The following is a 13,225-nucleotide window of genomic DNA, read 5'->3' on the forward strand; positions in this document are numbered from 1 at the left end:
ATGGCAAATTTTTGAAATGTTTGTAGCCATGACTTGGATATCACTATCCTGTTTTTCTTTGGTTTGAAATGTGTGAATAGTCTCTGAGGAGATTCAAGAAAAGATGCCATCAGTTGTGCATAGGATTTTAATTGTATGTTTCAGAAGAGTATTTATAATAGACAATGAAGATATCAAAGTGGTAGATAGCTTTTGCCTTTTAGGATCAACTATCACTAGGAACAAGTAGTCAAAAATATGCTGCAGACTAGCCCTTGGTAGAGCAGCCATGAAGGACTTAGAAGAGGTATTCAAATGCCATGACGTGTCTATACTACAAAGATCAGAATAGTGAAAGCCACAATATGACACTCTATGGAAGTGAAAGATGGACTTTGAAGAATAGAAAGAATACTAACACTTTTGAGTTCTGGTGTTGAAGAAGATGCCTGAGAATACCATGGACAGTCAAGATGACAAACTGATGGATCATTGAACAAATTAACCCAGAGTTCTCACTTGAGGCACAAATGACAAGGCTCAAATTATCTAATGCTGGGAAAGGTGGAAAGAAAGATTAGAAAAGGATGACCAACAGCCAAGTGGTTAGACTCAGTTATGATAGTGATGGGTACACCACTGGAAGACCTGAAGGACCAGGTTAGGGACAGATCATCATTAAGAAAATCTGTCTATGTGATTGCTAAGAGTCAACACCGAAGTCAAATTCTTTAAAAATCAGACAATGTGATTTTCTGGATTTTTTCCCCCATTTTGTCTCTCATAGTTGAGGTATACCTATGATGAAAATTACAGGCCTCTCTCATCTTTTTAAGTGGGAGAACTTGCACAATCGGTGGCTGACTAAATAGTTTTTTGCCCCACTGTACAAGCTCCAGCCACATTCCTGAAAATAGATTATGCTTCTTATTTCTTTTTTTCAAATTAAAAGAATCTTTTAAAAAGTAGGGCATTGAACTTGGTGGGCACTAAGGAAAGTGTCTTTAGAATATTTGTGTCCATGGGCATTACGTTGGGACCCATCTGATTGATAAATCAGTTCTAGTTAATTCTGGATCTTTAGCTCATCAGCCTCTTTTTCTGGGGTCCATTCCACCCTTTGGCCCTTAGCTATTTTCAGCAGTGGAAATGGAAGGTCCTGGGAAAATATGAAAGTCTTTCCCCTCCCCAAAATTATGGTGGGTAACAGGTGAACTGTGGAGAAGAGAATACACTGTTGCAGAGCCTGATTGCTTAGTTGAATATATCTCAGCTGAGTGTGAAATGTATACAAGTTTGGAATATTTCTTCAAGGCTTTAAAAAGCCTATTTTGTAGTTCCAATAAGGAAACATTTTCCAGGTCATTCTCTTGGTTTATCATTTGTATTTACCTTTTAATTTTTAAAACTTGAGCCAGTTTCTTTTGTATACTGTATCCAGTAAAGCGTCCTTTTCCAAATCATTCTCTTGGCCCATCATTTGTAGTTCCACTTTTGGTACTTTCTCTGTCTTGTCAGATAAATTTTGTTCCACAACTGTCATTCCTTCATTAACATCTTTTGGACGTCTATCCACAGAAGCAGACATCATTACTGACAGTGTTGATATTGTAGTTACTAATTTCTGGCTCCATTCTTCAAAGATCTCCTATAATGTTTCTGACATTATAATGTTTTGTGTCACTTTGTAAGCCCCAGTATTAATTGACATTAAGAACAGGCTTGTACCTTTTTTTCCTTTTGCTTAGAAACTTTAGTCCCCTCTAGTGTCCAGTTTCTAAAATCATAACATAACTTATCTTTGTTATAACTTGCAGTAGCCAGGATAGCCAAAATCAGTCTGTTTCCCATGAGAAGCTATTTCTTTTTATAGTTAATTTCAAAATGTTATAGTAAAAGTATTCCAAAATTATCTGGACCCTTAATCTGATTATAATTTTCTTAGATCAAAATCTTTAAATTTTTGCTGTTTATTTCAAATTCTTTAAGTTCTTAAGCTTATAATTAATTTTTTCTCTTGTTCAGGGTTGAAGATATAACTCACACGATGAAGACTTTTCAAACTTGTCATTCTGAATGTCTCTAATAGTTTTAAGATGATTAATAGGCAGTTTCTGAAAGAGATTAGAAAGCGAGGTTTGTGAACTTAGTGTCCTTGAAAAGTCTCTGTCACAGTTATGAGCAAGATGGCTAATCCTGTCGTCTCTTTTCGCTCAAACCCACAGAAAACGACTGTCCTGCAGTCTTTTTGCAAGAAGCAGCCATGGATGATCTCCCATCATCTCCTTATCCAGAGAGGTTCCAAGGAACTGGTCTACTCACTGGTTCCTTGGTCTTTGCCATGATTGTCAGCTCCACTTTTGTGGAGGTGTCTTCAGTTTGCCATATTTCTCCCAGAAGTCCAGTTAATCCCTTGGTATTCCATAGTTAGAATTAACAGGCTGAAGGCTGAAGAGAGATCTTAATCAGTTAACCGTCTATGAGGACTTTAATACATTAGTTTGCTGAGAGAAAGATGAAAAACAAAGAAAGTCAGGGAGAAGCAGGAAGTTTCAAGAAATGATTTACTTTTATGAAGCATACACAGAATTCAGCTATAAACAGAAAAAGAAAAAACTGCAACATGCTACAAGACTTATTCCACTGCAACAGAGTAGGCATGCTTCTTGGGTCCCACAATATATTACTCTTTAATTGATGGGACTTGGAGTGCGCCTTCTCTGCTGGATCATACCAGACAGGCAGAGATGACTGGAGATAGGCAGTCGCTCAGAGAACCAGGCTCTATGCTTCAAAAAGGTGATAGCCAGGCCCTTAAACTGCACCTGGAAGCCAACTGATAATCAGTGCAGCTTGTAAAGCAGTGGGATGAGACATGCATAATGCAGCACCCTGATCACTGCCTGTGCCACCAACATTCTGAACCAGCTGTAGTTTTGGATGGTCTTCAAGGGCAGCCCCAAGTAGAGTGAATTCCAGTAATCCAATTGTGAGGTGACTGGGGTATGAGTGATTATCTGAAGGGCCTTCTGATCCAGGAAAGAGTGCAATTGGTACATTAAGTGTACCTGTGCAAAAGACTTCTTGGCCATAGCTTTCACCTGCTTTTTGAACAGGAGCTGAGACTCCAAGAGGACCTCCAGATTGTGCACAAGTCTTAAATGGAGAAGTGGAACCCACTGAAAGTCAGCAATGGAGTACCTCCAGATCTGGGGTGGTGGTGGTGGGAATAGACATAACCACTCAGTCTTGTAAGGATTGAGCCTGAGTCTGTTCTTTCCATCCAGACCCACACAACCTCCAGGCACTAGGTCAGGTCTTTGACTGCATTGCCTGGATGGCCAGGGATTGAGATATACCTTACCTGTGGTCGGTAGGATCCACTCTTTCTCTTTCTCCAATGGAACTCCAGGCATCTCTTCATCAGCTTCATTTCCCAGTGTTCCAGATTACTTTTAGGTCATATTTATGCAGAAATATTGAAAGTTCAAAAGGAAGGGTTCACAAACTTTTAAGCATCACTGTAGAATGAAACTATAATTATGAAAACAGTTATTAATGAAGTTCACCATTAAGTTCACCTGTGTGCTTGAACAGAAATTGCAAAAAAAGTTGAGAGGATTTCCTTGCTTCTTCCTTTATGTACCAAAAAGCTTCGAAATCTGTTATCCTTTTACCAAGGTCAGTGATGCAATTGGAGAGATAAATGTTTTCATCCTTTGGTAATACAGCTTACGTGGAAGCTGTATGACTTCTGTCATCTTGGGTCATTATAATATTGTTTTATTCTGTAATGCTTCCATTTTTCTACCAGACTGGGGTCCTTTCCAAGCTAGAAAGACATCCTGCTTGCCTTTTTCTAGTGCTTAAGAGTGCTGCCTTCTCTTTTTGCTACAAACAGTTTTTGTTGGCCTTAACCAAAGTATTGAGGCTGGGCAAAAATTGAGCCAGCTAAGAGTGCATTTTAGGGACCTGTGTAGATAATCAGGAAATAACCAGATGATGCTAGAGGGATGAAATGTTCAAACGAAGCCATTGAAAGAAATCAGAACAGAGTTACAAGGAAAACCAAATGCTTTGAACAAAATTATATGAAGAAATGCTGAAAAAAATGTCACATGGTTACCATAGAGATACGGTAAGACAAACATGTCTAAACATGTTTAAATGCTGTCAGAATGCTGTGGCAAGAAAGATGAGGAAAACTGTTTTTTCTCCATGTCCAGTGAAGATGATACACTCTGGGATTTTTAAAAGGGGTTTCTATATTCCTTTTACATTATTTAGAGAGAATAATTCCAAGGATGTTTGATGAAACCCTATAGGTAAAGAACTACCTTCTAAAGACTTCGTCCGCTGATTCTTTATAAAGCCAAGCCACCATGCACACAGATATAAAATGGTTAACTGACACAACAGGTCTTTCCCAAATAAATGAATTCATTCTTTTGCTTCCCCAAAATATAAAACAATACAGTAAGTACTCTGGTACATTCCTTTTTATGAAATGCTGGCAGTGATTAAATCTCTTGCTATTCAGGAGTGCGCAACAGCCCTACATGCTAGAAAGCCTTGTAAAAAAATCTGTTTCCCAGGAAAATTCAACTTGGTGAAAGTCCATGGGAAATGCAATGCTGGAGTTACATTGCCCAAAATGAACACGCTTCTGAGAAATGAGGCAGACATACCTTTGCATTTCTAAAAGACTAATCTATAATGATTTCAAATAAATGTTTTCAAGCAGATGATTTAAAATAATCTTAGTTTCCCCCTAACAGCTCTCTCTAGTTTATGCCTTCCAAATGTATTGTAGTCCTAGCTCATTTGGAGAACACAGTTTTCAGAAGGCTGCCTCATAAAGATTAACTTGTTCACTAGAATATGTTATGAATTTTTTTCCATACTTAAATCTGTTTAAGGTGTATGTGCCTTCATTGCTGTCTCCTGGCAACTGCCTGGACTAGTCCCTGCAATTTTCTTGGCAAGGTTTTTCAGAAGTAGTTTGCCATTGCCTGCTCCCTAGGGCTGAGAGAGAGTGACTGTCCCAAGGTCACCCAGCTGGCTTTGTGCCTAAGGCAGGACTAGAACTCCTGGTCTCTCAGTTTTTAGCCAGTGCCTTAACTACTACACCAAACTGGCTCTATATGTTTAAATTGCTTTTCAGGATTACATCCTCACAAACTAATAATCATGGAACATCAGTTAGCAGCCAGATTAGCAAGAATACTTATCTTTTAAGGTTGCTTTGAACAACATGTGTAATAAAATGAACACAAAAATATTTTCAGTGTTCTCCTAAACTCCTGCACAGATGGGACTAAATGCATATCAGTATTGTGGTTCACCATATTAAAGCTAATGTTGAGAATGTTCTTGATTAATAACAGATATTATATTACTTAATAGTAGGAGTTCAAGCAGGACTTTCTGTATTGATTTTAGTGAAGATGGTCCTCAGATAGACTGATCCCGTGCCATTCAACTGGAGTTTCTAAATGAGCTTCACAGGAAACTCCAGGTAGTATGTATAGTAATAGATCAATTTGGAGGTAACTACTACTTTGGATAGTGAGGACAAGTCCAATCATTCTACTTAGAATATAGACTGATCCAAATTATTCAGTGTTTTAATGTAATGACTTGAAAATAATAACACATACCAAAGGTAACTTACACTAACAATATGCAAGATAATCATAAATAGTAACAGATATTGGTATCAGAATCCAAGTTTGATAGGCTCAGGGTTCAAAGCATCTTTGATCAGATTTTTCTTATAAACCAGTTGCGCTCTTCCTTTGAGAGGCTTGAATTCATGTTGATAAGCTCCTATTATACATGGGGGAAAATTACCCAGAAACTTCAGTTAGTTCAAAACAGGGCAACCAAATTATTAAATACAACCCAAACCTTAACCAGTGTAATTTTATATTGCCAATCTGTTTACAGGCCCAATTTAAATTGTTGATTACAAAAAAACAATAATGGCATATGGAGGGATTAATCTCCATTTTAGGCAGTCAATCAGAACACCAAATGGATGACTACCTCTCTCTTAATTGTTTGGACTGATACAAGATTTTCAATTTTTTAACATTCTGGAGATGCTAAGAAAGTCAGAGTTGATTGATTCTGTTTGACTTCCTCTTCCAGTGGAATGGTTCCTTTCATGGTTTATTTTGCATGGCAGCAGAACCAAAGCCCATAGTTTCTTATACTCCTAGTAAGTCAAACCCGCCTGGGAGAAGACATCATACCCTAGGCAAAAGTGTATGGTAGCACATGAAATACACTTACACATTTTGGAGTTAACATATATCATCATCATATTTATTTCGGTCATTGACCAATAAAAATAGATACAATAAAACAGACAACAATATTACCCCTTTCATCAATAACTACTAGCAAACATTTGTGGGTGAAGCTTACACATTATGTAGCAAAATTTTGCAACTTTTAAAGAAATAGATCTGTCTTGATTATTTAACAAATAATGCAAGTAAAAATTATCAGAATGCCCAGGGAATTTAAATAAAAGAGGGGCAATCAGCTGAAAGTGAATGTCCCTATAATATTGACAATACAAAAGAACATGGACTGTGGTTTCAATGGCACCTGTACCACAGGGGCAGTATCGAATATCATAAGGGATTTTCCTGTATTTTCCTTCTAAAACAGCTGCAGGGAGAGCGTTAAATCGAGCTAAGGATAAAGCTCTCCTGAATTTTGGGACTGTAATATGATACAGGTATGAGACTGGTTTGCTCACTAGAATTTGGTTATTTGCAATTATATTGTGGGTAAAAACAGCAGTTTCTGCTTGGCCTTCTGTATCTATCTATCTGTATCCTTTGCCTTAGTAGTGACCTGGCTCGGTCAAACTCTAAAGTCAAAATGGCATCGCTGGAAAACCCATAGAGACTCAGTTTCTTTTGGATAGCTGTTTTCCAGGTCGTCTCAGAGTTATCTGCCATATATTAGACCCAGTATTAGATGGGTCAGTCCACTGGGGTTATGGTGTAATTTTAGCCAGTGGGTAAGGATATTAATCCATAGATTGGTTTCAAGTGTACTGACTCCTGCTTCCCATCGGAGTACTGGATTTGGAACACAGCTGGGTACCTGGAAGATGTTTCTTAGAAATTTTGTTTGAACTCTTTCCAAGGTAATCATGTTGTTGTATGGTCCTGATTGGGCCCCATATAACAGTTTTGCTCGAGCTTTGGCTGCAAACAACTTAATTGCAGCAGGAATAGGTTAACATCTACTTCTTCTATGATTTCCTTAACTGAGTATTTCTTAAATATAAGTTGTGTCCAGTGACCTAAATTTTATTCCAAGGAACTTTGTATTGCTTATTTTTCCTTTCAGCATTCACAATTATACTCATTTTGATATAATTAGTAAATATTATTGAATTAATTCTAAGAAGTGTGAAGATTTCATTTCACTTGCTAGAACGAATACAGCAGGGGGAAATGCAGATTTAAAGAAACAAGCTGGTGTCTGTGGATATTCAAAAGCAGATTTGATTAGGTTGCTGCACTGCTTTAGACAACCAATCTCTGAAGGCCACTGAGATAAGGGATTTACTGAAGCTGTGTTGTGCCCGATAGGAAAATGGCTTTTACATCCTATAAGTAAACACTTTTTTCTTCTTCCATATATTCTCGGTGCACAGATCCTATGGCACATTGTTCCGTATCGGTTAATTGTAATGGAAAGTGCTATTTTCCTATCTTTAACAGGCAGAAGTTTACAGGATTGTATCCAAAATTGAGTCTACCATTCTTCAGCATAATTTCATTATAACCTTTGTGATTAACACTATATGTTTGGTTCATATTAAAGCCATGATATATTACACAAGGCTTGTTGAATGAATCATAATTGCGAAGTCTACCCAACATGTTCAAAGAAAATTTAAGAGAAATTCACATGAGCAGAGTGTGGAATTCTTAGGCTTATTTAGTGATGAGGCAGTAAAGAGGCATATGTGAATATTCTGTCTTTTATTTCTCAGCCATTGTTCTAGTAGTCTGCATCTTCTCCACGCCCCCCACCCCAACTCCCTCAGTTTCCTACTTCCCAAGAAAAGTAATTCCTCAGGTTTATTCAGTTGCAATGCTCATGTCATTTATGATGGGAAAATTTTGTCCTTGATAATTTTTTACCAAATTTTAAACTCTGAATTCTTAGATTGGAAGTTGTATTCAGCAGATATACAGCCTGGGACTTCTGCAGCAGAACTGGCTATTCTTGATGTCCAAGACTTTTATTTTGCTTTGTTATTTATGTGGACATCTAGTTTGTAAATGAAGTTTGCAGAATATGTGTTATAAATTAATTTGAATCTTTCCTTGTGCCTACTCTGAATATTTAAAATTGTATGCAATCTTTAGAGACTGCCTTGCAACGCTAAGAAATAACAATAACAACAACAACAGTTTTCAGTTATACTTAACAGATTGGCAGATTTCTAGCAATCGGTAGCTTCAGCATTAAAGTTTTAGCACTGATGTTTATTTATATCTTTTGTAGACGAAGAGTGTTGGCCATATCAGATGGTATTGAACACATTGGGAATCTCCGCTGGGAACTGGCACTATGCCTTCTGGCTGCCTGGACTATCTGTTACTTTTGCATTTGGAAAGGAACAAAGTCAACTGGCAAGGTAACAGGCATTATGTGCTAAAATTTATGTTACATAATATAGTTATGTAAACAATACCTATGTCTTTAATCTCCTGTAGTCTCTTTCCTCTACTTATAAGTGCTGGGAACTGTTCATGACTTTTCCCCATAAGCTTTCTTCTCTAAAATTAAACACTGGTGATCGGTTTGAGCTCCTTCAACAGATGTAAAGTGTGGCACTTCCATGGAGGAATTTATTAACAAGAAACTAATCAATTTTAAAATAGGTATTTTCAACAATGTTTGTTCTTCTTTAAACATTCCAACAAAAAGGACGAGATTGTAAAAGTTGTTTTTGCACAACATGGTAATCCAAGATGTGAAAAAGTCTAATTTACTATGAATGAGGTATATGCTAATTCACATGGCTTAACTGATCCCTTCCAGCTATATTTTTCTGTCCTCTCAGTGGTATCAGCTAAACAAGGATAAAAATGTCTCTTGTGATTTTTTTTTTATTGTTATGATGATGTGTGATCCACAAATTCTGGCTTGTCCTCCTAGGAAAAGCTAAGTATGGCTTGTTCTTGGCATCTCATTCCTGGCTTTTTGGGGAGACACAAGCCAGGTGTCCTGCTTTGTAAATCATAGTATGTAAATCATGAAAGGAGCTTCCATAGTTTCTTTAGTTGCTCACTCTGGCATACTGTAATATAAACTAAGAATGAAGTTTAGATTAGGATTATACAGTTAATTTCCAGTGGGATGGATGTAATTTAAAGATTTAAGATGCAATAAAATGTTTTGCACAAGGCCTAGCTTTAATCAAGATGATATCTGCTAGTATTTTGCCTGTTGCTTTACCAAACAAATTATTCCCTACAGATGAAAAGCAGATAAGAGGCAAACTGTAATCAGTGCCATTTGGAGCCATGTGGCATATCACAATGAGTTGCAGTAATTTGCAGTGCGTTTGACTACATACATTTTGCCTTTTAGAATATATAGCATAAGAAATGACAGTATAGCCAGAAAATCCCACTGCAATAATTCTGAGTTTGTAGTGTTGGGGTTAAGGTGTTGGATTAGGATTGGGAAAACTCAGGTTTAAATCAATGAAGCTTAAAGCCAGTGAAGCTCCCCAGGTGACAGGCCAATCACTATGGTTTGGAAAATGCTATGTATTCTGTCCTGAGTTCTTAAAGCAAAGGAAATTTATATATCTTACGATTGTATGTGTATATGTATATGAGAAATTAAGCTAACTAGTGGAGAAATTTTTCTTCAGTTTATACTTGAGAGAAATAAAACAAGGAACAGTGTTTTAATTGTAGTTATGGTGTAGAGCAGTGTTTCTTAAACTTTCTTCTCTCAGGACACCTTCCCACTTTTAAAAATTATTTGTTGTTGTTGTTGTTCAGTCGTTAAGTCGTGTCCGACTCTTTGTGACCCCATGAACCATATCGCGCCAGGCCTTCCTGTCCTTCACTGCCTCCCTGAGTTTGCTCAGTTTCATGCTCATTGCTTCAGTGATGCTATCTAACCATCTCATCCTCTGCTGTCCCCTTCTCCTTTTGCCTTCAATCTTTCCCAGCATCAGGGTCTTTTCCAAAGAGTCCTCTCTTTGCATTAAGTGACCATAGTATCTGAGCTTAAGCTTCAGTATCAATCCTTCCAATGAGTAATCAGGGTTGATTTCCTTTAAGACTGACTGGTTTGACCTCCTAGCAGTCCAGGGGACTCTTAAGAGTCTTCTCCAGCACCACAGTTCAAGGGCATCAATTCTTTGGCACTCAGCCTTCTTTATGGTCCAGCTCGCACAGCCATACATTACTACTGGAAAAACCATAGCTTTGACTATGCGGATCTTTGTTGGCAAGGTGATGTCTCTGCTTTTTAATATGCTATCTAGGTTTGCCATAGCTTTCCTCCCAAGGAAATTAAAAATTATGGAGGACCCCAAAAGAGCTTTTGTTTGTATGGGTTATATTTATCAATATTTACTGTATAAAATAAATAATTAAAAATTAAAATGGATGCATTTGTAGAATATTTATTTATTGAATCATGTAAAGATAACAATATTAAACCTATTAGATATTTACATAAATAAAATATTTTTCATGAAAAAACCCTATATCTTTTTAACAAATAAAAAATAATAATGAGAAGAGTGATATTGTTTTATATTTTTGCAAATGCGTTCAATATTTGACAAATAATTTTGGTTCCACGGACCTCTGAGGTTGTCTTGGGGGATCCCCAGGGGTCCTAGGACCACACTTTAAAAAACACCAGTGTAGAGCATTACCAACTTCCTTTGGATTAAGTGCAATGAACTGCCTTGCATATACAGTATGGTTTCATAAAAAGATACTTTTGGTTGAAAAGCAAGGGAAGTGGAAGCAAACCAGAATAATTTTACATAATTTCAGCAAACCCCCTGTGGTTGGGAACCATCATACACTTAAATAACGTGTAGCAAGAAATGTCACATTTCTGTTTTCATCTTCTAGCTGTTTGCACAGCATGGTTAAGAAGTCCTAGTAGCTGCATTTGCATGATGTGTGAAATAAAGTTTTAATTCTTTGGGTGTGTGTAGCTTAGCATTTTGTACATACCACCCCATTTGGGTACATTATGCTTCCATCCAATGTGTGAACTCAGAACATGAGTTAATTCAGTAAACAAATGCATTGTGTGAATGCGGTCTTTGTCCTGCCCACAATGGCCTAGTTTCCATCACTTTCTTCCATTTTCTCTTTCAGTTTGAAAAATAAAGAAAGTGAAATTGAAAGATCTTTCTATTATAGAGTGAACATCTTATCTTTTTACCTACCTACCTTATCTCTCTGTCTGTATTAAGGGCAGCTATGAGCTAACATATGGAGCTCAGTCTGCCATTTCTGATTAATAGTCTAATAATGACTCTAACTGAATCATTATTGTGTGTGCTAAATGACAGCACCTTTCAAGGATTTTTTAAGGCTTGAAACAGGAACCTTGTCATGAAAAATGTGTGTTTAGCCAATAAGCTTTAACCCCTGCTGAAGAAATATGTTCTCAAAACCTCTCCCCCCCCTCACCCTTTATCTCCCTGGTCTTGCATCTCAGTTGCAAAACTTAGAACACAGTGAAAAAGATACATCTTTTTTTTCCTAAGGTCATTTTCTAGATAGTGTCACCCAGGCATCATGAAGAATATATGAGTACTCTAAACTCCTGTTTAGAATTATCACATCTGGGCTGCAAAAATCTAGACTGACAGTAAATGGCAGCAAAGGGTTAGATCTTTCTGAACTCTTAGGTCCCATTCAGTGGCCATCCAGATCTTTGCAGTCTGTACTGGTAATCCTAGTTTAAAAAAATGTATCTGTAGCTTTTCCCATCAGTTTCCAGTTTCACTGCATGTTCAGAAATGAGGTTCATAGCAAATGAATGAAAGGCAGCTTTAAATTTATATAGTTATTTATTTAAATCATCAAATTTATATAGGTACCCATTTCACAGATGTGACTCTGGGTGGCATACAATAAAACAAATATAAAGCAACAGTTTAAACAATTTAAACACAAATATAAATAAGACTGTAGGAGAATGGACCAGCATCCCACACACAGTGTAACCATCTCACAGGCTCCCTATTTCCCTGGAATCCCCAAGCCTGTTGGAAGAACCATGTTTTGAGGAATTTCCTAAATGAAATAGGAAATAGGGTCGGAGCTAATCTCACCTAAGGGGGGAATGATGTTCAGAGGCCAGGTGCCATGGGAGAAAAGGCTGGCTTGCTGGATCCTGTCAGATGAAACTCTTTAGTAGGTGGGATTTGATGGGATGGGTAGATGTAACTGGGGATGAGGGGTCCCTTAGATAACCCAGCCCCATGCCATGTAGGGCTTTAAAGGTCAAAACCAGCACCTTGAATTGCACCCGAAAGCAAACCGGCAAGCAATGCAGCTCGCGGAGCAGAGGTGTGACATGTGCCATTCTAGGGGTGCACGTAACTGCCTGTGCTGCTACATTTTGCACCAGTTGAAGCTTCCAGATGCTCTTCAAGGTAAATGTACTCCTTCCCCCACTGATGGAGTACTGATCAAAGGAAAATGGTACATTAGGAAGAATTAATGAGGGTTAAATTTCGGGTTCTATAGAGTTGGAGCTTTAACGCAGAAGGCATGTTTTTACTAACTGAATTCTAAAATAGAATTAATTTTTATATCCATACATAAGAATAACATACAAGTGAAAAGGAAGGGTTTGTCAAAATCTGAGCTCCATCTGAACACTCTATGAAGGGTTATCATGCTCCTGTTTTTTTGTTTTTTAAGCAGTCAGAGATGAATCCTCACTGTTTCCAAGTGAGCCCTTGTAGAGGGCTGGGAAATTCTGGGAGATGAAATCCACACATCTTAAAGTTGCCTAGTTTGAAAAACACTGCTTTAACCTATAATTGCTAAAAGGCCTTAACTAGATAACTAGCATGAACAAGCAGAAGAAAATGTATTCCTATAAAATATTCATGTTTTAATTTTACAGTTAGAATGATTTACCTTCATATTTTACATTTTTATAAAGAAACTGTTGCTATGATATTAATAATCGACAGCTC

The 13,225-nt window shown here is 37.4% G+C and overlaps 1 protein-coding gene across 1 annotated transcript in view; it reads left to right on the forward strand.

Moving 5' to 3' along the window:
* SLC6A11 (solute carrier family 6 member 11) overlaps window positions 1-13,225 on the forward strand; it is a 122,171-nt gene that overhangs the window by 25,239 nt on the left and 83,707 nt on the right. Inside the window, exon 5 of the mRNA XM_007430553.1 lies at window positions 8,524-8,656. Coding sequence (XP_007430615.1) covers window positions 8,524-8,656 — 133 coding nt within the window. The remainder of the gene's footprint in view (window positions 1-8,523; window positions 8,657-13,225) is intronic.

The sequence above is a fragment of the Python bivittatus genome, unplaced genomic scaffold, assembly GCF_059951505.1.
Source record: "Python bivittatus isolate LINGU-HERP-01145 unplaced genomic scaffold, Pbiv_v1 ctg000080_np1212, whole genome shotgun sequence".
In the NCBI taxonomy this organism is placed as follows: domain Eukaryota; kingdom Metazoa; phylum Chordata; class Lepidosauria; order Squamata; family Pythonidae; genus Python; species Python bivittatus.